The sequence below is a fragment of the Oncorhynchus gorbuscha genome, linkage group LG24 (genome assembly GCF_021184085.1).
Source record: "Oncorhynchus gorbuscha isolate QuinsamMale2020 ecotype Even-year linkage group LG24, OgorEven_v1.0, whole genome shotgun sequence".
NCBI classification, from domain to species: Eukaryota; Metazoa; Chordata; class Actinopteri; order Salmoniformes; family Salmonidae; genus Oncorhynchus; species Oncorhynchus gorbuscha.
Window position 1 is genome coordinate 21,992,436 of NC_060196.1, and position 23,307 is coordinate 22,015,742.

At 42.0% G+C, this 23,307-nt stretch overlaps 2 protein-coding genes and 1 long non-coding RNA gene across 7 annotated transcripts; 1 reads left to right on the forward strand and 2 right to left on the reverse strand.

Annotated features, from left to right (window-relative positions):
• Positions 1–1,783: 1,783 nt before the first annotated feature.
• Positions 1,784–18,282, reverse strand: LOC124012166 (heterogeneous nuclear ribonucleoprotein R-like). Of its 4 annotated transcripts, none has more exons than XM_046325641.1 (11): positions 18,120–18,282; positions 17,229–17,394; positions 16,985–17,103; positions 16,731–16,838; positions 4,859–4,972; positions 4,463–4,639; positions 4,054–4,189; positions 3,741–3,946; positions 3,467–3,616; positions 3,249–3,370; positions 1,784–3,139 (listed from the first exon to the last, which is right to left on the reverse strand). In XM_046325641.1, the coding sequence occupies exons 2-11, from the start codon at positions 17,389–17,391 to the stop codon at positions 2,539–2,541; spliced, it is 1,896 nt and encodes a 631-aa protein (XP_046181597.1). In that variant the 5' UTR covers positions 17,392–17,394; positions 18,120–18,282; the 3' UTR covers positions 1,784–2,538. The 4 variants fall into 4 exon arrangements, with proteins under 4 accessions (XP_046181597.1, XP_046181599.1, XP_046181598.1 ...); XM_046325643.1 differs by having other exon boundaries at positions 17,229–17,421; positions 18,120–18,272; XM_046325642.1 differs by having other exon boundaries at positions 18,219–18,253.
• Positions 18,283–18,723: 441 nt separating this feature from the next.
• Positions 18,724–20,211, reverse strand: atp5if1a (ATP synthase inhibitory factor subunit 1a). The gene is made up of 3 exons (XM_046325645.1): positions 20,032–20,211; positions 19,417–19,529; positions 18,724–18,989 (listed from the first exon to the last, which is right to left on the reverse strand). Exons 1-3 carry the CDS (start codon positions 20,101–20,103, stop codon positions 18,848–18,850), a joined length of 327 nt encoding a protein of 108 aa, XP_046181601.1. The 5' UTR covers positions 20,104–20,211; the 3' UTR covers positions 18,724–18,847.
• Positions 19,388–23,031, forward strand: LOC124012169. Of its 2 annotated transcripts, none has more exons than XR_006834676.1 (3): positions 19,388–19,595; positions 21,258–21,341; positions 21,557–23,031. It is a non-coding gene; the product is annotated as an uncharacterized LOC124012169 (long non-coding RNA). The 2 variants fall into 2 exon arrangements; XR_006834677.1 differs by lacking the exon at positions 19,388–19,595 and adding an exon at positions 20,765–20,789.
• Positions 23,032–23,307: the final 276 nt, after the last annotated feature.

Here is a 23,307-nt window from a genome sequence, read left to right on the forward strand (position 1 = left end):
TGGTGACAGAAGCAACATATAACACACAACTTATTAAATAGCATCATTTGAATATACCTTTGATTAGACATTAATACAATGCTAAATTGTTGGCAACATTAATCACATTTGCTTGGGAGATCAGGCACATCTGTGAAACAAACACACTGCCCAATTTCCAGGCACCATCTTGTTCTATCGCTTGCCCAGCCGTCGACTAAATTGTAATCTTGAAATACATTGGGATCAGTGTTATCAATTACCACAGTAGGAACAGGTATCCATCATACAGAAGGTCAATGTCAGAGTTTCTAATTGCCCAATAAAACATATGCTTAGTCGGAGGGAAAATAAAATAAAAAGGAATTCTAGTCCCTTCGCTTTCCTCGAGAAAGTTGATTTGAGATTAAGAAAGGAAATCCTTTTTCAAAAGAATGTGGCATGGGGACAGTTCAAGCAATTATCACAATGGGGTGTAGCTAAGCCTGTGTCCCAAATGGCACTCTATTCCCTATGTAGTGCACTGCTATTGACCAGGGCCCTATTGGCTGTTTAAAAGTAGTGAATTGGGTGCCATTTTAGACAGAGCCTAAGTGACAGGTGTTCATTTGGTTTGGAGGTTTAGACCCATGTCCTTCATAAAAAGCCTAGAATCTGACTGTCTGCTTTTGTCCATTTCATTCTGTGAATTAATAGGTCTAATATGCTTCAGAGTAATGTGGTCAAATGGCTTTAATACTACTGTGACCTACCACGCCTTGGCCAATCAGGATGACTAGGCTAACTCCCAAGTAAGGGGGACGGTAATTACCTTCTCCAGATTTGAAGTTGTTACATTTACATTACATTTAAGTCATTTAGCAGACACTCTTATCCAGAGCGACTTACAAATTGTCTAGAGTTCCAAAATCAATGCAATTATATAGAAGCTTCATTACCCTAGTTTGAGGATGCAAGGGTTGTCATTGAGACCCACAAAAATAAAACATTTAATATGTAGAACCTACATCATTCACAGTAGTATATTATCAGCAACAATAACAAGCGTGGCATGACTTTAGCTGGAAATTGCCCCCCTTTGATTTTGGCCGCAGTTGTAGGCGAGGAGAAACACTACTCTAAACTAGCTCACCCGGGCCTTTTGTAAGGAACACAGTTCAGGGTGAGTACGTTCCTCACTCAAGCGATGCAGCTCTCGCTTCACCACCTGGGTAAGTTTGAATAAAAGGACAAAACAAAAGACAAATAATAGTCATGGGACCAGAGGCATTTGCTATTAGCATGTTGCTATGGAAAGACAGCAGGGCTTGAAGGGTCATTGCTACAGCAGCAGCACAAACATTACTTCTTATAAATTGTGTTTTTTTTTACTGTGTAAATTGGGCCTCATGGTGTTTGAGAGGTGAGTTGCAACTGACCCAATGCCTTCAGGGAATGAGAGTGCATTTAAATTATTAGTTGTTCTGGTCTTGATGTTGAGTCCAATGTAAAAGATTGAGGTAAAAAAAACAAAAAAACAACTGCATCGGTATACAAATGTAAACTATAATGTTAATTTCATTTGTATATCTTTTAACTTTCATCGGATCATAAGAGGGTGGGATATCCTGGAAAAGAAAGTGTTAATTTTTTTCCCCAGTCATTCAAACATTTGTGCTCTCTGTCATCCATTATTTTGGTATGACAATTTCATTGTGTCTTGATTTATTCTTGGAGCAAAAAAGCAGACAAAATCTTGTTTCAACTGTGAAATTTGAAATAGACTGAATGACACCATTGAATTTGAAGTTACCTGACAACTGAATGATGCTCAACTGAGTTTTATTGAAATGGAACAAAGATAAAAGTTATAAATACAAACATCACGAGAACAAACTGCTATGGCTTTTAAGGTAAAGCCAAACCAAATTCTAACGGGCAAGTTTAAAAGAAAACATAGGAAGTTATTTAATAATATCAGTTTAAAAAAACACAATTGATCTACCTCTAGAAATGCTAGACATACACTTTCAACATTACAAAACGTTTACATTCTCTCCTTCTGTGGATTTTCTCCATCACGGCAAAAAAAATGTATATGAAGCTCTAGCCATAAGCAACTATTTACAAGCAAGTCCCTATGCTACTGTTAGAAAACAGAAATAAGGGGAACACAGGTAGGGGAGGGAGGGTCTTGGACACAAACTTTCCTGCAAGGCAATATCATGATTTTAACAGCCTCTCAGACTTTTGAAAATTAATGTCCACATTTAAAATGCTCATTGTTGGCTTTAAAAGAAACAAAATGTTGGAAGGTAAAAGTGATGGGGCGTATATCTTAAAACGCACATGTAACCGTAAGAAATGATTCAGCAAAATGGTTACATTCACATCTTCAGGCCAAAATACTATTCCAGCCAATCATGTTGTGCCAATTCTGGGGGTCTGTCCATTTTTTCTCTTAGTGAAATATTTTTTCCCTGTGAGGGATAAAAAAAGAAAAGAAAAAGTGTTGCCAAACTCCTTACGTTTTTTTTCTGTCTTTTAATTTTATTTTGCCAAATAATGATTTTGACGTGTCTACTTCCACTGCTGCCCATAAGAATCCTGTGAAAACTCCAGGGTGTCATTACTGTAACCATAGTTACCGGAATAGTCGGCCCCTTGCTGCAGGGGCTGCTGGGCGATGGGCTGAGACCCCCAGTTCTGCTGGTTGGTCTGCCGGCGTTTGGAGTCAGGCTGGTTGAAGACGTCCGCCTTCCTCTTCCCTCCCACATTGCCCCCGCGGTTCCCCCTGGCTCCTCGGGTACCGCGGCCCCTCTGTGGCTGGAAGGGTCCCCCCCGGCCCCCTCTGCCACCCCTGGGCCCGCCGATTGGAGGCCCCCTCTGGGCATAGCCCCCTCGGCTTCGTGTGGGTGGTGCTCCGCGGGCCCTGGGTGGGGGCGGACCTCCCCTGCTTGGCCGGCTGCCACGGCCCCTCATGCTGTACACATCGTCGTAACCGTAGTAGGGGTCCTCATAACCCCCACGGTAGTCGTGATAGTCATAGTAGTCATCGTAGTAGTCCTCGTAGCTGTAGTAGTCTGGGGGGTAGGTGGCGTAGCCCCCACGGCCACCACGGCCCCTGCCCCTACCTGGTGGAGGCATGCGTGGCGGTGGGTAGTAGTAATAGTCATCATACCTGCAGAATACAAGAACAACACATCAGCTTCAATGCAATCCCATGATGGGAGATCTACTCAACTAGATAACAGAAATTAGTCAAGCACAGTCTCTCTCCGTGGCCTCACCCTGGGTTTCTGGTGGTCTGGCGATGAGCCTGCCGCTCTTTCCTCTTCTTGTCTGGGGGCTTGGCTAGGACTATCTCAATCTCCTCTCCCCCAAGCTCCTTCCCATTCATTTCTGCCATTGCCTGAGAAAAGCAGCAAAAATGTTAACACATACGAAGCAAGGGAAGAAAAAAAATAAACACAAAAACAGGAGTATGTTTTTACCGAGAGTAACCCACCTTCACAGCAGCATCCCTGTCCTCAAAGTGGACAAAGGCATAGTCTTTGAGCTTCTTCACCCGCTCCAACTTTCCAAACGCAGAGAAGGTCTTCTCCAGTAGCTCTTCTGTGACCGGGGTGGCCAGCTTCCTGACAAACAGGACTTTCACCTGATGACACACAAACATTACAATTCAACTCCATATTGATCTCAGTTTATGCAGAAAGAGTTTATTGTAAGATAAGAAAAATGAAAGTGAGTGGGATTGTGAGAGCGAGCGAGCCAGCACCCACCTTAGCCATGACATCCGGATCGGGCTCAGCGACCGGATCGGCCCACTCAACAGTGACCGGGTTCCCCCACACCTTCACCTTGCCGCTCATGAGGCGGCGGCGGGCCTGGGCTGCAGACTTGTGGTCCTCGTACTCGAGGAAACAGAAGCCACGATTCTTCTTCTTGTCGTCAGGCTGGTGGTAGAGAATCACTTCCTGAAGCCCCTCTGGAGGAAGAACGAGAGACTTGCGTCACATGACTGATATCTGACTAATGATAAACCACAGAACATAGAACGTAAACCTAAATTGGCGTGTCTACACTTTCACTGACCTGTGACTTTGCCAAAGTCCTCCAATATGCTCTCTCTGGTCTTGTTCTTTGGGATTGATCCAACAAACAGGCGGTTGTTAGCTACAGATATGCACACTCCAAGGTACTTCCCAGACCGGATTTCATAGTTATCACACTGAAAACAAGAAGAGGAAAGATTGCTTTGCAGGGTTGATATGGAAGCTGGAGAAGGTCCTATGACTGGTCCAAATTGAAATTTATCACATCTTGCGCTGGTTTCCCCAGACACAGATTAAGCCTAGCCCTAGACCACAAAAAAACCAAACACATTCAATGGAGATTCTCTATTGAAAGTGATTTTTAGTACAGGTCTAGGCTTCATCTGTGCCCGGGAAACCAGACCCTTGGTTCTGTGAAGATGAAGACTTGACTGAGTACAGGGACTTACAAGTTTCACAGCCTCAGCTGCTGCATCCTTGCCGCAGAAGGTGATGAAGGCGTAGCCCCGGTTCTGACCCGACAGAGGGTCCATCATTAGCCTCAGGTCCCAGATAGGGCCTGCCTTTTCAAACAGTGGCACCAGCTCGTCTTCATACAGATCTCTGGGGATCTTTCCCACAAACACCTGAACTCAGAAAAGAGACTAGATCAGTGAGGGTTCCACAATGTGATCAGATGAGCTCCTTTGATACTTTAGCAGGGGAAGACTGCTGTAGTGTTGCTGTAAACGTCTCTGTTGATATCCTTGGGGCCACAGTCTTTCAAATTCCTCTCTTCTCTATATCCGTCAAAGGCTTTGCCACGATGACCCTTTCAAATACTGTTACTTCTCCGGCAGCTTTACCTCAGTTCCAATCCCAGGCTGTGCTCCTTGGAACACTTCCTCTGGTGGAGGCCCGCCGTATTTCCTCTGTCCCGTAGTTACGTCCAGGGTGTATCCTGTCCGCTCCAGCAGAGCCTGGGGAACACGTAGACGTCAGCATAACCACTACACCACATGATTGGGCACACACAAAGCCCCCAAAACTCTCATGACGGAAACTTCCCACTGGGCACAAACTGGTTAAAGCAACATTGTTTCAAAGTAATTTGTCAACAGTGATGTGGAAAATCCATGTTTGAGGGCGAAACTACAAAACCAAAAGATTGTCACCATGGTTACCAAATTTCAACATAGATAAGCCTTGTATAAAGTGTTGAATCTGCATCTTTCAAACATGTCAGATCTTCAACGGTATATCCACTATAAGAAAGAACAAAACAATATGCTGGGAAGCACCTCATATGGGAAAGTTGGTCTCTACAGCTATCCCTTTGGGTCTCCCATGAAGGGTGTTAACCAAGCCCATCCATATTTGGCTTTGATATTTGTCACCGACTATCAATGTGCTACCGTGAGACTGATTGACAGATCTTGCAAAACGGTGCAATATGCAGTTCCCTTCATTTCAGCTTGTGACAAAACCAGCAAATGTAGAGAATCATCTAAACCGCTATGAAATATATATTCAATAACCAAAACTATTGTACTATCAGCTGGTGTACAAAACCGAAAGTAAGACACGCAAAAACGAAATAGCGCTTAGAAACGATCCACTGCTCCATTTCAATGAGAATGACAGATCTTTAACTCACATGGGTCAGGTCTCCCGAAATGTTCCATATATTCATTACTGCCATCAAAGTCATTCCAAAAGGGTAGCTTTAACAGAGCAAATGAAATGGAACCATACTTTATAAGTCATATCATCAAATTATACTATTTAGGGGTATATAGCATTTGCGAAGTCCTCAAAAGTTCAATTCAATCCAGAGTTCAACTAAAAAATAAAAGACGCTACGTCCAAAAGTTTGGGGTCACTTAGAAATGCCCTTGTTTTCTATGAAAACATACATGAAATTAGTTGCAAAATGAATAGGAAATATAGTCAAGACATTGACAAGGTTATAAATAATGATTTTTAATTTAAATAATTGTGTACCTCAAACTTTGCTTTCGTCAAAGAATCCTCCATTTGCAGCAATTAGACTTGCAGGCCTTTGGCATTCTAGTTGTCAATTTGAGGTAATCTGAAGAGATATCAGCCCATGCTTCCTGAAGCACCTCCCACAAGTTGGATTGGCACTGTTTAGGTACCATACGGTCAAGTTGCTCGCAAACCATTCAATAGGGTTGAGATCCGGTGACTGTGCTGGCCACTCCGTTATAGACAGAATACCAGCCGACTGCTTTATCCCTAAATAGGTCCTGCACTTTGGGTCATTGTCCTGTTGTAGGAGGAAATTGGCTCCAATTAAGCACCGTCCCCAGGGTATGGCTTGGCTTTGCAAAATGGAGTGGTTTCCTTTTTCTATGATCCCTTGTACCCTGTACAAATCTCCCACTTTTCTACCACCAAAGCACCCCCAAACCCTCACATTGTCAGGCTTGGTGGAGGCAGATGGCGTCAAGCACTTCATTTTTCTGCATCTCACAAATCTTCTTCGTTGTGATCCAAACACCTCACACAGATTTGTCTGTCCATAACACTTTTCCCCCAGTGTTATTTTGCCCATCTTAATCTTTATCGGCCAGTCTGAGATAAGGCTTTTTCTTTGCAATTCTGTCTAGAAAGCCAGCATCCCGGAGTCGCCTCTTCATTGTTGACGTTGAGACTGGTGTTTTGCGGGTACTATTTAATGAAGCTAACAGTTAGGGACTTGTGAAGCCTCTGTTTCTCAAATTAGACACTAATGTACAAGTCCTCTTACTCAGTTGTGCACCGGGGCCTCCCACTCCTCTTTCTATTCTGGTTAGAGACAGTTTTCGCTGTTCTGTGAAGGGAGTAGTACACAGTTTTGTACGAGATCTTCAGTTTCTTGCTAATTTCCCACATGGAATAGCCTTCATTTCTCAAAACAAGAATAGACTGACGAGTTTCAGAAGAAAGTTGTGTGTTTCTGGCCATTTTGAGCCTGTAAGAAAACCCACAAATGCTGATGCTCCAGATATTCACCTAGTCTAAAGAAGGACAGTTTTATTGCTTCTTTAAATCAGGACAACAGTTTTCAGCTGTGCTAACAATTGCAAAAGGATTGTCTAATGATCAATTAGCCTTTTAAAATAATAAAACTTGGATTAGCTAACAACGTGCCATTGGAAAACAGGATTGATGGTTGCTGATAATGGGCCTCTGTACGCCTATGTAGATATTCCATAAAAAAATATGTCATTTCCAGCCACAATAGTCATTTACAACATTTACATGATGTTATTTTAAAAATTGACCCTTTTTTTTTGCATCTCTTTCAAAGACAAGAACATTTCTATGTGACCCCAAACTTTTGAATGGTAGTGTATAGGCCTAGGGTTCTAATCTTAGGTTGATTTCAAATGTAATCTTTAAGTTAATAACTAATATATTGTAGTCACCTCTCTATCGCAACAAAAAATCTAAGTTAAAGAAAATTAATAAATCAAACTTTAAATTGCACTTTAAAGTCTAACTTTATTTAGTTCCATTCTTTAACTTAGATTTTGTTTAGAAGGAGACGTGTACATTTTTATGACAAATGAATTAAAGCCAGACAGTCAATCTTCTTGAAATGTTGATATTTGGTTGAGTTGACAACCAAACACTAACTTTTGCAATACAGTAAATAGCCTATTAACTCAAGAAGTGAAATTCCATTCACGTCATTTGATTAGCAGTCTTAGGGGTAGAAGCTGTTAAGAAGCCTTTTGGACCTAGACTTGGCGCTACGGTACCGCTTTCCGTGTGGTAAGCAGTAGGGTTGCAAAGGGTCGGAAACGCTCCAGTAAATTTCCCAAAATTTGCCATGGGAAGTTAAGCCCGGGAATTTTGCTTAAATTCATTTTTAAAAAGTTTGCTTAAAAACAGTGAACCGTTTTTTTGTGGGATACACAAAGCAATTCAAGGGCTTGCGGCATATTTTTGTTAAACTATCCACAACTCAATGGAATTGCAACCCTCTGCATTCTTCCATCACATGTGCAGCTGATTCTCAAGATCTTGCACACTAATGAGATGCTATTGAACCCACACTACTATACTGAGCCAAGGACTAAATGCTTTCTGGTAAGTTTTGATTACATCTTCACCACTCAACAAGAGCACAGACAAGGCACAACAGACACACCGGTCTCTACATTGCAGATGAGCTGAAGGCAGTCAATGACCTTGGACCACAGAAGGTATTTGCACTGGTGACAGACAATGCTACGAACATGAAGGCTGCTCGGTCTAAAGTGGAGGAGTCCTACCCTCACATCACACCCATTGGCTGTGCTGCTCATGTATTGAATCTGCTCCTCAAGGACATCATGGAACTGAAAACAATGGATACACTCTACAAGAGTGCCAAGGAAATTATTAGGTATGTGAAGGGTCATCAAGATATAGCAGCAATCTACCTCACCAAGCAAAGTGAGACGAATAAGAGCACCACCCTGAAGCTGCCCAGCAACACCTGTTGGGGTGGTGTTGTCATCATGTTTGACAGTCTCCTGGAGGGGAAGGAGTCTTTCCAAGAAATGGCCAGATCACAGTCTGCCGATATGGACAGCCCCATCAAGACGATCCTCCTGGATGATGTATTTTGGGAGAGTGGTAAGCTGCCTGAAACTCCAGAAACCTATAGCAGTAGACATTGCACGGATTGAGGGAGACAATGCCATCCTGTCTGATGTTCAGACTCTGCTGTTTTAAGCTGGGTTTCTGTACAGCACTTTGAGATATCAGCTGATGTACGAAGGGCTATAAAATAGATTTGATATCTCATCAGACACCTGGTGGAAGGGACTTTGTAAATCTGAGGCTCTTTCCCTCGTTGCCTCCATCATTCTCCAAATCCCACCAACATCAGCCGCCTGAGAGAGCTATTGGTCCTTGTTTGGAAGCACACACACACCAAGGCAGGCAACAGGCTGACCAATAAAGGTTAAAAAATGTGTAGTTATCCAGGCCAATTTTGACAAGCCATCCTCAACAATGTTAGAAAGTGACCGTGAAGATGAGGCCTCAGTGTGATGTTCAAGAGTTGGACATTGAGGACGTCCAGGTTGAAGACATGGAAGCCTGAGAGGAAGGTAACAAAATATTTAGATTCTAGACTATAATTTGACAATTTTCTGAGATGCGATGGATCATTGGGGATCATATTCCCTTTTGTTCAGTGAAATCATCCCATGTGAAGAGTCAACTCATTTAATTAAAGTTCAATTTGTAACTAAATGTTGTTTTGTCTTCTAGGGGAAGGATTTAATCATTTGCAATTTTGTCTACTTATGATTAGGTAAAAGGTTTATTTTTGTCTCCATATGATACGGTAAATATATCCAATGCAAAAAAACATCTACATTTAGAATGGTATTAATTCCCATATATTCCATTTAAATCCCATATTTTCCCACAGAAAGTTTCCACCTCTGAATATTTCCCAAAATGTGCAACCCTATGCAGCAGAGAGAACAGCCTATGACTAGGGTGGCTGGAGTCTGACAATTTTTAGGGCCTTCCTCTGACACCGCCTGGTATAGACGTCCTGGATGGCAGTGATACTGGGCCGTACGCATTACCCTCTATAGCCCCTTGCGGTCGAAGGCCAAGCAGTTGCTAATACCAGGTGGTAATGGAACCAGTCAGGAATCTCTCGATGGTGCAGCTGTAGAACCTTGAGGATCTGAGGACCCATGCCAAATCTTTTCAGTCTCCCGAGGGGGAATAGGCATTGTCATGCCCTCTTCACGGCTGTCTTGGCGGGTTTGGACCATGATAGTTTGTTGGTGATGTGGACACCAAGGTACTTGAAGATATCAACCTGCTCCACTTACAGCCCTGTTGATGAGAATGGGTGCGTGATCGGCCCTCCTTTTCCTGTAGTCCACGATCAGCTTCTTTGTCTTGATCACATTGAGGGAGAGGTTGTTGTCCTGGCACCACACTTACAGGTCTTTCGGGTCTCCTCCATATAGGCGGTCTCATCGTTGTCAGTGATCTGACGACACACGGTGTTAGGCCTGTAAACTTAATGGCGTTGGAGTCGTGCTTAGCCACACAGTCATGGGTGAACAGGGAGTACAAGAGGGGACTAAGCATGCACCCTTGATGCTGTTCCCGTGTTAAGGATCAGCGTGGCAGATGGGATCCAGGATCCAGTTATAGAGGGAGATGTTTAGTGTCCGGGTCCTTAGCTTAGTGATGCGCTTTGAGAGTACTATGGTGTTGAACGCTGAGCTATTGTCAATGAATAGCATTCTCACATTGGTGTTCCTTTTGTCCAGGTGGGAAAGGGCAGTGTTGAGAGCAATCAAGATTGCGTCATCAGTGGATCGGTTGAGGAAGTATGTAAATTGGAGTGGGTCTAGGGTTTCTGGGATGATGGTGTTGATGTGAGCCATGACCTGACTTTCAAAGCCCCCGAGGCACATATTGAAGACGTTAGAACAGTTCACATCTACTTTCTAAGCCAACAAGATGAGTAACGAACAGCAAAAGCACTAACCTATGTCACTCTACTATACCCGATAATACAAAAGTTGACCTATTCTATTGGTCAGCTTGTCATTCTGTGCGAGAAATAAATATTCCAAAATAGACTGGGACAGTTGTTGAACGACAGATTTCAAATTCATACAACCAGTGTATATCAAAAACACTTTTAAAAGCAACGAGGCTGATGCAAGAGATCAGAACATTTAGCCTAAAAGGATTGATAAACTACTAGGCTATTTCTTCACAATATGAGAGCAGCAATGCACACATAGCAATAGGCTACAGTGGTTCCTCCTTTAAAAGTTGCGAACTTACGCAGCAGGACTTAAGAGGTAATATGTGGTTTTGTACAGTACCCTGAGTCACCACTTCATTGCTCCAGACCAGCGCAAGGAGGAGTTAGAGCAGTGACTATGCTTTTGGGTTCTGCTGTGTCTGACAATGAATGGACGACATAAACCTAAATAGAAACTGATAATTGTGCATGTCTTCAGTATTACTTACTAAAACTGTTGTTACACTAAGGTTCTTATCCTTTTATTAGGATTATTTTTCTCTTACTGTAGTACTGTAGCCCACTCCCGACCGGTCATGTTGTACAGTGCCTGAGTGGCGCAATGGTCTAAGGCAGTGCATGCTGTGTTGCTACAGATGCTGGTTCAATACCCCTGCCGCCTTCGACTGGGAGACCCATGAGATGACTGTAGGTTTTTGGTTTTCTCCCTCTAAAAACAGAAATAATTCTAAATAACAAACTGGATTTATTTACAAATGAGTAACAAATGTCTCACCCCATGTTCAAGAATGGAACTTTTCCTAACTCAATTTACAATATTTGAAAATATTATATAATATAAATATTAAATTATTAATTTAGAAAGCCTGTTGGATATTCTCAGATATATTATTAACCCTGTTAGTAGCAGGACAATATAAAATCAGAATAAAAAAGAAACGTCCTCTCACTGTCAACTGCATTTATTTTCAGCAAACTTAACATGTGTAAATATTTGTATGACCATAACAAGATTCAACAACTGAGACATGAACTGAACAAGTTCCACAGACATGTGACTAACAGAAATTGAATAATGTGTCCATGAACAAAGGGGGGTGGGTCAAAAGTAACAGCCAGTATCTGGTGTGGCCACCAGCTGCATTAAGTACTGGAGTGCATCTCCTCCTCATGGACTGAGGAGGAGATGCCAGTTCTTACTGTGAGATGTCACCCCACTCTTCCACCAAGGCACCTGCAAGTTCCCAGACATTTCTGGAAGGAATGGCCCTAGCCCTCACCCTCCGATTCAACAGGTCCCAGACATGCTCAATGGGATTGAGATCCGGGCTCGTCGCTGGCCATGGCAGAGCACTGGCATTCCTGTCTTGCAGGAAATCACACACAGAACGAAAAGTATGGTTGGTGGCATTGTCATGCTGGTGGGTCATGTCAGGATGAGCCTGAAGGAAGGGTACCAGATGCGGGAGGATGTCTTCCCTGTAACACACAGCATTGAGATTGCCTGCAATGACAACAAGCTCAGTCCGATGATGCTGTGACACACCGCCCCAGACAGACCCTCCACTTCCAAATCAATCCCACTCCAGAGGACAGGCCTTGGTGTAACGCTCATTCCTTCAACGATAAACGTGAATCCAACCCTCACCCCTGATGAGACAAAAACGCGACGCGTCAGTGAAGAGCACTTTTTGCCAGTCCTGTCTGGTCCTGCGATGGTGGGTTTGTGCCCATAGGCGACGGTGATGTCTGGTGAGGACCTGCCTTACAACAGGCATAAAGTCCTCAGTCCAGCCTCGCTCAGCCTATTGGGGACAATCTGAGCACTGATGGAGGGATTGCGCGTGTCTGGCGTAACTCGGGCAGTTATTGTTGCCATCCTGTACTTGTCCCGCAGGTGTGATGTTTGGATGTACTGATCCTGTGCAGGTGTTGTTACAAGTGGTCTGCCACTTTGAGAACGATCAGCTGTCCTTCCTGTCTACCTGTAGCGCTGTCTTGGGCATCTCACAGTACGGACATTGCAATTTATTGCCCTGGCCACATCTGTAGTCCTCATGCCTCCTTGCAGCATGCCTAAGGCACATTCATGCAGATGAGCAGGGACCCTGGGCAACATTCTTTTGGTGTTTTCCAGAGTCAGTAGAAAGGCCTCTTTAGTGTCCTACGTTTTCATAACTGTGATCTTAATTGCCTACTGTCTATAAGCTGTTAGTGTCTTAATGACCGTTCCACAGGTGCATATTCATTAATTGTTTATGGTTCATCGAACAAGCATGGGAAACAGTGTTTAAACCCTTTACAATGATGATCTGTGAAGTTATTTGGGTCCTGAAAAAGGAACGTTTCTTTTTTTGCTGAGTTTATATTATCAGATGTGCCATTAGCAATAAACATTATCAACTGTAGCCCAACTGATGTGGCATAGTGGCTATGCTGAAGCATGGGGTTTGTCGATCTGCATTTACCCCATTGGTCCACATCCCAGGGATTTTTCTGCATAGAAAAATGTTCTGTGTAAACTTAAATGACTAAAACCAGATAAAGTACGTAGAAAATATGAAGGACTTATATCCGCACACTTTTATAAATGGTGTGGACACCCCTTCAAATGAGTGGATTTGGTTACTTCAGCCACACCTGTTGCTGACAGATGTGTAAAAATTGAGCACAGCCATGCAATCTCCATCGACAAACTATTTGGCAGTAGAATGGCCTTACTGAAGAGCTCAGTGACTTTCAACATGGCATAGTCATAGCATGCCACCTTTCCAACAAGTGTTTTAATAATATTTCTGCCCGGCTAGAGCTTCCACAATCAACTTTAAGTGCCGTTATTGTGAAGTGGAAACATAGGAGAAACAACGACTCAGCCGCAAAGTGGTTGACCACACAAGCTAGCTCCCATTTCACTATGTTTTATGACCGGATGAAGATCCGTTTCAGATCGAAGCGTAGTCAAAGAGGTGCATTGGGAGCTTAACCTATCTGTACTTTACTAGCCCAGTACCTATGTTAAGGATGTGCATATGATCAAACTTTTCTATAGGCTGCGTAAAAATCGTCTGTCCTCAGTTACACTCACTACCGAGTTCCAAACTGACTCTGGAAGCAACATCGGCACAAGAACTGTTCATCTGGAGCTTCACGAATGGGTTTCCATGGCCGAGCAGCCGCACACAAGCCTAAGATCACCTTGCACAATCCCACGTGTCGGCTGGAATGATGTAAAGCTCGCCGCCATTGGAGCAGTGGAAATGCGTTCTCTGGAGTGAGTAGTCACGCTTCAACATCTGGCAATCTGATGGCGAAATCTGGGTTTGGCGGATGCCAGGAAAACTACCTGCCCGAATGCATAGTGCCAACCGTAAAGTTAGGTGGAGGAGGAATAATTAGGGCTGGAGGAGGAATAATGGTCTGAGGCTGTTTTTTGGGAGGGGCAAAGGGGGGGGACCAACTCCATATTAATGCCCATGATTTTGGAATAAGATGTTCGGCATCCAGGTCCCATGTTTGAGAAATAAATCACCCAAATAAAAACTAGAGTTTCAGTGAAGGGAAATTTATTTTGTTATGTTTGAGTCTTAAAAGGGGATATCTAGTCAGTACTGAATGCATTCAACAATTTTACCCAACCCCTCGAAATCAGACATTCAGTGTCCATATGTAGAATTGCAGAAATTCTCTGCTTCCAACTTTGTGTTAAAACAGTTTGGGAGGGGACAAATTATAATTATTCACAATTGGGGGGTTTCTATTACAAAGTACCAACTTGCCCCCTTTGGGCGCAGCAGATGCTTTAAACTCCGTTGTAGCAATGGAAAGTATGAGTAAAGAAATAAACGTGGTAGCAATGGAAAGCCGGGATCCCCTCTTTCTCAACAAAGGCCAAAGTGGCTTTCAAAAGTGCTCTCCCCCCTCCCAATTGCTGTTTAAAAACATTTGTGCAAGGAATTAGAGTGAACTCTCCCCAAAACAGGAAGTCCCAATTGCTGTTTAAAAACATTTTCCACTAGATGTCATCAATAGAAATTATAATGAGGCTTCTATGATGTTGTGGGAGTGAATGATAGCAGAATCAGAATGTAAACTCAGGATAAATATGAACTTTAACAAACAAAACATACACGTATTGTGTAACATGAAGTCCTATGAGTGTCATCTGATGAAGATTATCAAAGAGTATTAATTTTCAGAAAATTGGTGGTGTACTCATAATGACTATATCCACTGTGGTGGGAAACTATAAACTAAAAAATAGAAGTATGTTTGAGGAATTTTGATTTTGAGATTTCTGTTCTTTTGAATATGGCGCCATGTACTTTCACTGGTTGTTGTTATATCGCTCCCGGTAACGGGATCTCAGCCATAAGAAGTTAACCCACCGTTCCTAGGCAATCATTGAACATAAGAATGTGTTCTTAACCTCTTCAACCTATGGGGGCGCTATTTTATTATTGGATAAAAAACGTGCCCGTTTTAAGCGCAATATTTTGTCACAAAAAGATGCTCGACTATGCATATAATTGACAGCTTTGGAAAGAAAACACTGACGTTTCCAAAACTGCAAAGATATTATCTGTGAGTGCCACAGAACTTATGCTACAGGCGAAACCAAGATGAAACTTCAAACAGGAAATTAGCAGAATTTTTGAGGCTGTTTTTCCATTGTCTCCTTATATGGCTGTGAATGCACCAGGAATGAGCCTGCCCTTTCCGTCGTTTCCCCATGGTGTCTGCAGCATTGTGACGTGTTTGTAGGCATATCATTGGAAGATTGGCCATAAGAGACTACATTTACCAGGTGTCCGCCCGGTGTCCTTTGTCTAAATTGGTGCATAATCTTCAGCTGCAGGCATTTTCCCATGGGATTCAGAGGGGAAAGCACACTTCCACGAACGATATCATCGAAGAGATATGTGAAAAACACCTTGAGGATTGATTCTAAACAACGTTTGCATGTTTCAGTCGATATTATGGAGTTAATTTGGAAAAAAAGCTTGGCGTTTTGATGACTGAATTTTCTGTTTTTTTTGGTAGCCAAACGTGATGTACCAAACGGAGCGATTTCTCCTATACAAAGAATCTTTTTGGACAAACTGAACATTTGCTATCTAACTGAGAGTCTCCTCATTGAAAACATCAGAAGTTCTTCAAAGGTAAATTTTATTTGAATGCTTTTCTGTTTTTTGTGAAAATGTTGCCTGCTGAATGCTAATGCTAAATGCTACGCTAGCTATCAATACTGTTACACAAATGCTTGTTTTGCTATGGTTGAGAAGCATATTTTGAAAATCTGAGATGAGTGTTGTTAACAAAAGGCTAAGCTTGAGAGCTAGCAGATTTATTTCATTTCATTTGCGATTTTCATGAATAGTTAACGTTGCGTTATGGTAATGACTTGAGGCTGTAGTCATTATCCCGGGATGGCTCAACGCAAGAAGTTAACTGACTTGCCTAGTTAAATAAAAGGTATAAAATTATATATATATTTTATATATATATTTTAATGTATTTAAATCGGCGCCCAAAAACACATTTCTGATTGTTATGAAAACGGCCCTAATTAATCGGCCATTCCGATTAATCGGTCGACCTCTCGTAGGAATACATTATTAACTCTTCCTGTGGGCCTCGAGAAATTTCTCCCATATTGAACACACAACAAGCAGACTAGGTAAATAGGTAAACTATTCTACTACGGGGTTCTCAGATTTTGATTTAATAACATTACATGGCAAAAGTAGAACAGAGCTGGGTTTCACAACGCATTGTCGCACTCAGGCCATCTTTCGTCCATCCGTTTTGGGAAACCCAGCCCTGAAGAGTTACACCATGAGTGATAAATTATAGGCTTTGAATTGCTTTGCCATGGTGGTGCGCATTATAAAACTATTTAATTCCCTTTATCTGAACATCAGCAAACAATCATGCAAGTCAGTTCAATACAGAGTGTAACAGAGAAAATAAAACATTTGAAAATACATTTAGGGATTCTCTCTCTCTGTAGAACAGACATGCTTCTGTTTGCCTATTAGGCTAAGTCATTGCAAAACCAGCCCACCTGGAGATTTTAATTGTGGGTCAAAAATGATCTCTCCAGAATCCATATGATGGAAATCCGTCACAGATCATTTTAATCCCTGCACACACAGAACAGGTTATATCTAAGCAACTGACTCAACGTTCAAAAATATACATTTTACCTTGATCTTGGACTCATCAGGCCCCTTGGTGGATTCTTGTACTTTATTTCCTTGCTTTTCCCTCTGTCTGTAAGTCTTCATGACTCCACAAAGGAAAGCACTTTTGTTCTGGAAAGCAAACCACGGCACAGTATTGGAGTTACGAGCAGAGGAAGATGTATAGACCCATCCAAGTCAACTTCTTAAGACTAATGATTCATCATCCAAACTGACTTAAATTCATACTTTTTCATTCTGCTTCCTCTGTTACTCACCTGCACATGGGACAGGTCACTTTCTTTGAACTGCAACAGTACAGACAGTGCTCCCTCTTCATTGAACTCCCGCAGAGCATCGATGGCCCTCTCGTCCAGGTCAGCATATGCCACCAACCCTGGTGGTAACAAGACAGGCCAGGTTGTAATTGTAGGATCTATCTTCACTTCATGGAACCACGAGCAACATCACACTTCATTGGAAAATGAATTAGACTCAGCTATTGTTTGACAGATTCCCCACCGGTTGAGAATACGTTGTCGAGACTCTCTGCCACTTTCTGCGGCAGTCCGGCATCGATTAGTGTCTGGTAGTTCTCTGTGTGCTCGCATTCGGCAGTGACTTCCATAGGCTCCTCTTCCTCCCTCACCTGGGCAGAACTACCATTCACCTCGTCGGCAGCCATTCTCTTGAGAGAAAATAGACAAGACAAAAACTGGATTTCAGTTAGAATGTTCCAAATTAGAACATATGTTTCAGCTGCCTTTACAGATCAAGACACTAGTAACTTGTCTGGAACAAACTTTTGTAACATACATGGTTTACATTTGGTCCTGCTGCAATAGTAACTTATATTATTCTAAATAGTTCAGCTAGCTAGTTCACATTGGCAAAGATATAAATCCATTAGAAAAGTAGAACTATTAATTTTAATGCATGCAACCATGAGGTCTGAAAGCTGAAATACCTGGGGACAAGTGAACAGTAAGTTTATATTACAGGCACGATAGCTAGCGAACGCCAACAGCCAGTAAACAAACAGTGATTAAACTAGCTAGCTGGTTCAGCGAGCAGTTTTTTGTTGTTGTTGAAGCTAGCTTGGCTGGTGGTGTGTATTTTTTTGGCTAGCACAGTCCCGCCCCCTTCCAATAGCTAGCTAGTTATTAGCTACATAGCTAGACAAATGCGACTGAATTCACATTTTGGAATATTTACAAACACAAAAATAAACGTTTAGAGTTAGAAATACCAACATAAAAAAAATCATAAAACCCTGTATCAAAGTTCATAAACTTAGCCGAGCAAATAGCTAGCAGGGTTGGCTAAAGGCCTTGTTAGCTTGTTGGACACCTTTCAGAATTCAAACAAATCACCCGCCAAGAGGTGAAACAAGAATAATTCGCAAACGCTTACCTATCTTCTTCAGGAAAATAACAGTATCGAAAAACTATATTTTGCAACAATTAACCAAAATAGTTATCCAATATGAATAGTATGGTTGAATCTACCCACGAGAATGTCCAGTCGCTTGCAAAACGCCAGCACCACTCTGCGACGCAGAACTACGCATCAACCTAACTATAGTCTTACGATCATAACCAATCGAAGTGGTTAGTCAGATTTTGACATGATTTTCAACCAATAAGAAGTCCCAAATTCATAATGGGAACATATTCGGATTTCGACCCTGCACAATGTTGTGATTGAATTTCAGTATAAACATACTGAACAGAATGAGTGAAAACAAATTCTGTACCGATTTCGTTGAGAGCTTGGCGATGGACATCAGATTTATTTGAAATGCATGAGGAAGAGATGTGATTACTTAATCAATGTTAGAACTGGTTTCGATTTGATTGGTCCTCCTGTCACAGCTGAATGTGTGCAGTTCAAAACTCAAGACTTTCAAAAATATGGCACCCCTGAAATGAAAAACTCAACTGTCATAATAAATGTGCCCGATTTCAAGAGAAACATTCTACAGTGGTATTGAAAGTAATCACAAAAAAACTCCCAGTTGGAAAACAACTAGTGTTTTATTATTGTTTTGAATGTAACTATTATACAATTGCTTACAAACACAAAATCAGGCAAATGGGTGATATTTGGCCTAATGTAAGCAGTGTGAATGAAGACTGAGCTTAGTCATCATGTTTCAGTTTCTTGATTTTGCCCTTGTGACGGTCAATCTCACGCTGCAAACGCTCAATTTCTTTCTTGCTGTGGTCAATCTCCTCTTCATGGTGCTTCCGTAAGGCAGACAACTGCTCCTTCTCCTTCTGACTGAGGAGCAAGAGGGAGAGAAGTTTGGTTGATTTCCGAGGCAAAAATTAAAGCAGGGGTGTATTCATTATGCCCTTTATTGCAAAATGTTTTGCAACAAACAATTTACTCAAAACGGGAACAGTTTTGGGTAGGCCCCTCCCAGTTTCAAATTTGGGTAGGCCCCTCCCAATTTCGATACTTTTGATTCATAAATGGTAAACGTTTCCATTGCAAGACGACATGAATAAACCCCTGGGTTGTGTTCATGTGGGCTTAACATGAGGAATATGCGAGAAAGGGATTCTTCTTTACTATGATCAGACTATCCACTGGAGTCAAAAGGCAAGAGCTATGTAATACCTTCCTCCAAAATGGATAGACTGATTCATAAACGTAGTAGTAGTAATATGTCTGGTCATCCAGGTTACAAAAATAATCCATTTACCGAAAATAACGCTCCTCCTCTGCAGCTTGCTTCTTTCCAAAGGCACCACCTGCCTCCCTCACGGAGCCTCCTCCACCGCCTCCCTTTCCTGCTCCTTTGCCGAGCTCACCCAGCTGGAGAGGGGGAGAGATATCAAATCACAGCTCGGGTCTCCCACAGAAGAAAAAAAAGTCACTGAGGTAAGGTCTAATACCTGACCATATCACACACCTGAATATATATTATGGAAAGAGAGGGTTAAATGTAACAACATAGCATTTATTAGACATCATCCATGGTTGGACTACGCCTTCATGGTGGTCCTACCGTCCTAGACATTCCAAATCCCCTTTATTATTTCCTGACAAAACATATACAACACTGCCACCTATTGAGTTACTTGCTACAGTTCAAGCTGTCTTGGCTGGTCTACACGTTAACCAAAACAATTAAACGGAAACATGATCAGACGTTTGTAATATAAAATGGATTAATAGAAGACAAACAGTACAAGGATTCTTTCGAGGAAATCGTTATCAGTCTTGTTAGACTACTTACTAGCTATGGGAGCTGCAACTACGTTAACCAGCAAGCTATACAAAAACAACACCACTGTCAGTGCCTCATCACATTTACCTGGTCGGATGTCATCCTGAACTGGGTGGCAAAGAAGCCCCGAAAATTGGATCTTAATAGCAGCCTCGCCATTACAATTTCTCAACTACGCAGATTAACAGCCCTGCTGCAGCAGAAAGTACTTCGCTGTGTACTTTCACATGCGGAAATGTGCAATTTCACTGTGTGGGAGTGGCTGGGAAAACGATTTGCTGCCATCTAGCGACAGTGTGGGGAATCTTTGTTTTAATATTTTATTAAACAGTAACATGCAAAACATAAACAGAACAGCCAAAGGAATTCCACTAATAAATAAGAGAACAAAAAACAAATCCACATGATATCAATTCAAATACAGACGCGTAAGCGAATACATTTTAAAAACATTTTCAAATCAAATCAACGTTTATTTGTCACGTGCGCCGAATACAACAGGTGAAGTAGACCTTTACAGTGAAATGCTTACTTACAGGCATAGGCGAAAATCCCAGGGGGGACGGGGGACACACGATCCCCCCATCCTGGGAAAAATATGATTTGTCCCCCCCAATATATCGCTGTAAACATAAATATGTAATTCCAATAATATTGATAATACACAACGAAATCACTTGTGCTGATTATAGACACTTAATAGCATGTTTCTACGTTTTAAAAGATTGCGACCCCCGCCCTTTGTCTCTAAATGGTTTGATCCACTGCCAGTTCCTTGTGTGGCAGGTAACAGAAGGTTCGTATCTACTTTCTGAAAGGCACGCAATGCACGTAACTGACGTGAGGTAAATCCAGTCAATCGCGCCATAGCAATGTTTTTGAAATTTATGTTGGCAGGGTTTACGCACACACTAGCCGCATTTACAGAGCTAGCGGGCAAACATGAACTATTAATCTAGCTAGTACCTATTCCATTTATGTGGCGTCGTCAAAGATGGAATCTTTGCTATCGTCAGTTTATTTCAAGATCAGTATGCAGCTGTAGTGCTTCAATGTCCCTGTGATGAGGTTAGCGATAAACTGAACAGAACTACACTCTTCTACCATTGTCTTAAATATCTTTAATGGTCTAGATGCAAAAACTAAATTGTCGCTATGGGACTTTGAAGCACGTGTGCTGATCTTGGAGTAAACTGACAATAGCAAAGATAGCGAACACCACAGAAATGGAATTGGTGCTCGCCAGACTAGTTGATAAAATGTTCATTAGAAAGAAGTGAAATGCTAATGGAAACGTTTCACAATGTCATTAGGCAGATCAGGCAACAGAGGGCACACAGACAGCAGAGCTGGGGACAGGTGGGCAGGGACTGATTGGCAGAGACAGGGAGTCTCAGGTAAGTTTGAGTCTTTGGCAACATTATGAAAGGTTCTACATTTTTTTAACTTGTAAAATAGGGACATAATTGGAAAATGCCATGCCCCCACTCTCAACTTAAACTGGTGACTGAACTAATATTTGTTTAAGGCAAGGGTATTGCTGTTGTGATTAATTGTGTAGTTCTGGGTACTGGTAGTTAGCAGTACGGCAAACACATTATTTATTTTCTAGGAGACAGACTGTGAAGGTGGTGAAAGGGAAAGAGACAAGGAGAGTGACTTCAGAGGACCGTGTCACAGCCACGGCAGGACCAGGTGTCAACCTTGTTGCCAGCAGCACCAGTATAGGGGACAGTGGCACGGCCACGGCAGGACCAGGTGCCAACCTTGTTGCCAGCAGCACCAGTATAGGGGACAGTGGCACAACCATGGCAGGACCAGGTTTCAACCTTGTTGCCAGCAGCACCAGTATAGGGGACAGTGGGACAGCATTGTCCAGTTACCTCAGTGATGGCACAAAACCATATCAGCCACACCCACAATTTATAGAACCGCAAACTCTTGCCAACAGAGTGTCGAGGTTTCAAGAGATGGTTTTGCGATTTCCCCTAGCTACATTATAATCCATCAGTAAAAGCAGTTTTGTGTTTTCACTGTAGCCAAGGGGCTACTTTTAGTCAGGCTCATTGAGGTAGTATGTACATGTAGATATGGTTAGAGTGACTATGTATATATGATGAACAGAGAGTAACAGTAGCGTAAAAGAGGGGGTTGGCGGGTGGCACACAATGCAGATAGCCCGGTTAGCAAATGTGCGGGAGCACTGGTTGTTCGGCCCAATTGAGGTAGCATGTACATGAATGTATAGTTAAAGTTGTGTTGTTGTGCGTTAATAACATTTAGACTACGTTACCCAGCAGGCTATGCGGGTGGGCAGGTGGTTGAATAATGCCTTCCATGGCTAAACAAGGAGTTTTTTAGCTGAAGTATATGTTCATTAAAAGTAGTTATACTTACGCCCCGGTTTGTCATTATACAAGGAACAAACATAACCAAAGTGACAGCAGTAGCGCAAAGAGTGGTTGGGGGTAGCCATTTGATTACCTGTTCAGGAGTCTTATGGCTTGGGGGTAAAAAATGTTGAGAAGCCAGCCAGACATTTTGTATATGTTTTAATGACTCTAAATAGTTTCTAAAATAGATTTTTTTTATTAAGAAAAGGGGCTTTTTCTTCAAATTTTGATTTTGTGTATGAAATTTTTCCTCATGAGCAAACATCAGCATAAAAAGTACCACAGTGTGAGTCATTATACCCATAAAACCTAACGGTCAAACAGGGAAATGGTTGCAATCGTTTTTCACATAGGGGATTTTAGAAACTCATAAAATAAGGGCTCTGTTTTCTGTAGGCTTACACTAGCGTGATGTTTCGATAACTGTAAATCTCTCTAGGACAAGGTGACTTTTATCAATATATTTGCCTGTATTTACCCCCCCCAAAAAAATGAAATGCTAATGTGGCTATCATAAAGAACTACAAAATGCCATGATCTGGATGAGGGTGCCAATGTAATGTAGCTACATGTAGTTATTCATAAATTAGCTAAATTTCTTTAAATGGACAATTCTGTGAACTGTCTTGTGAAATTTTCAATTGTTGCAGGTGGTTAGAGCGTTGGACTAATAACCGGAAGGTTGCAAGATCGAATCCCCAAGCTGACAAAATAAAGATCTGTTGTTCTGCCCCTGAACAAGGCAGTTATTAACCCACTGTTCCTAGGCTGTCATTGAAAATGAGAATTTGTTCTTAACCGACTTGCCTAGTTAAATAAAGGTACAATTTTAAAAAAAAAAGACAAAATACCTGTTAGCAAAGGTGTCAGCTAGAGATGACTTGCAGGGGTTTGTAGTTTTGCATGTCTACTTTCATGCTAATTAGCATTCTTGAATCTGAGAGTAAATAGAGACTGATATATTGATTAA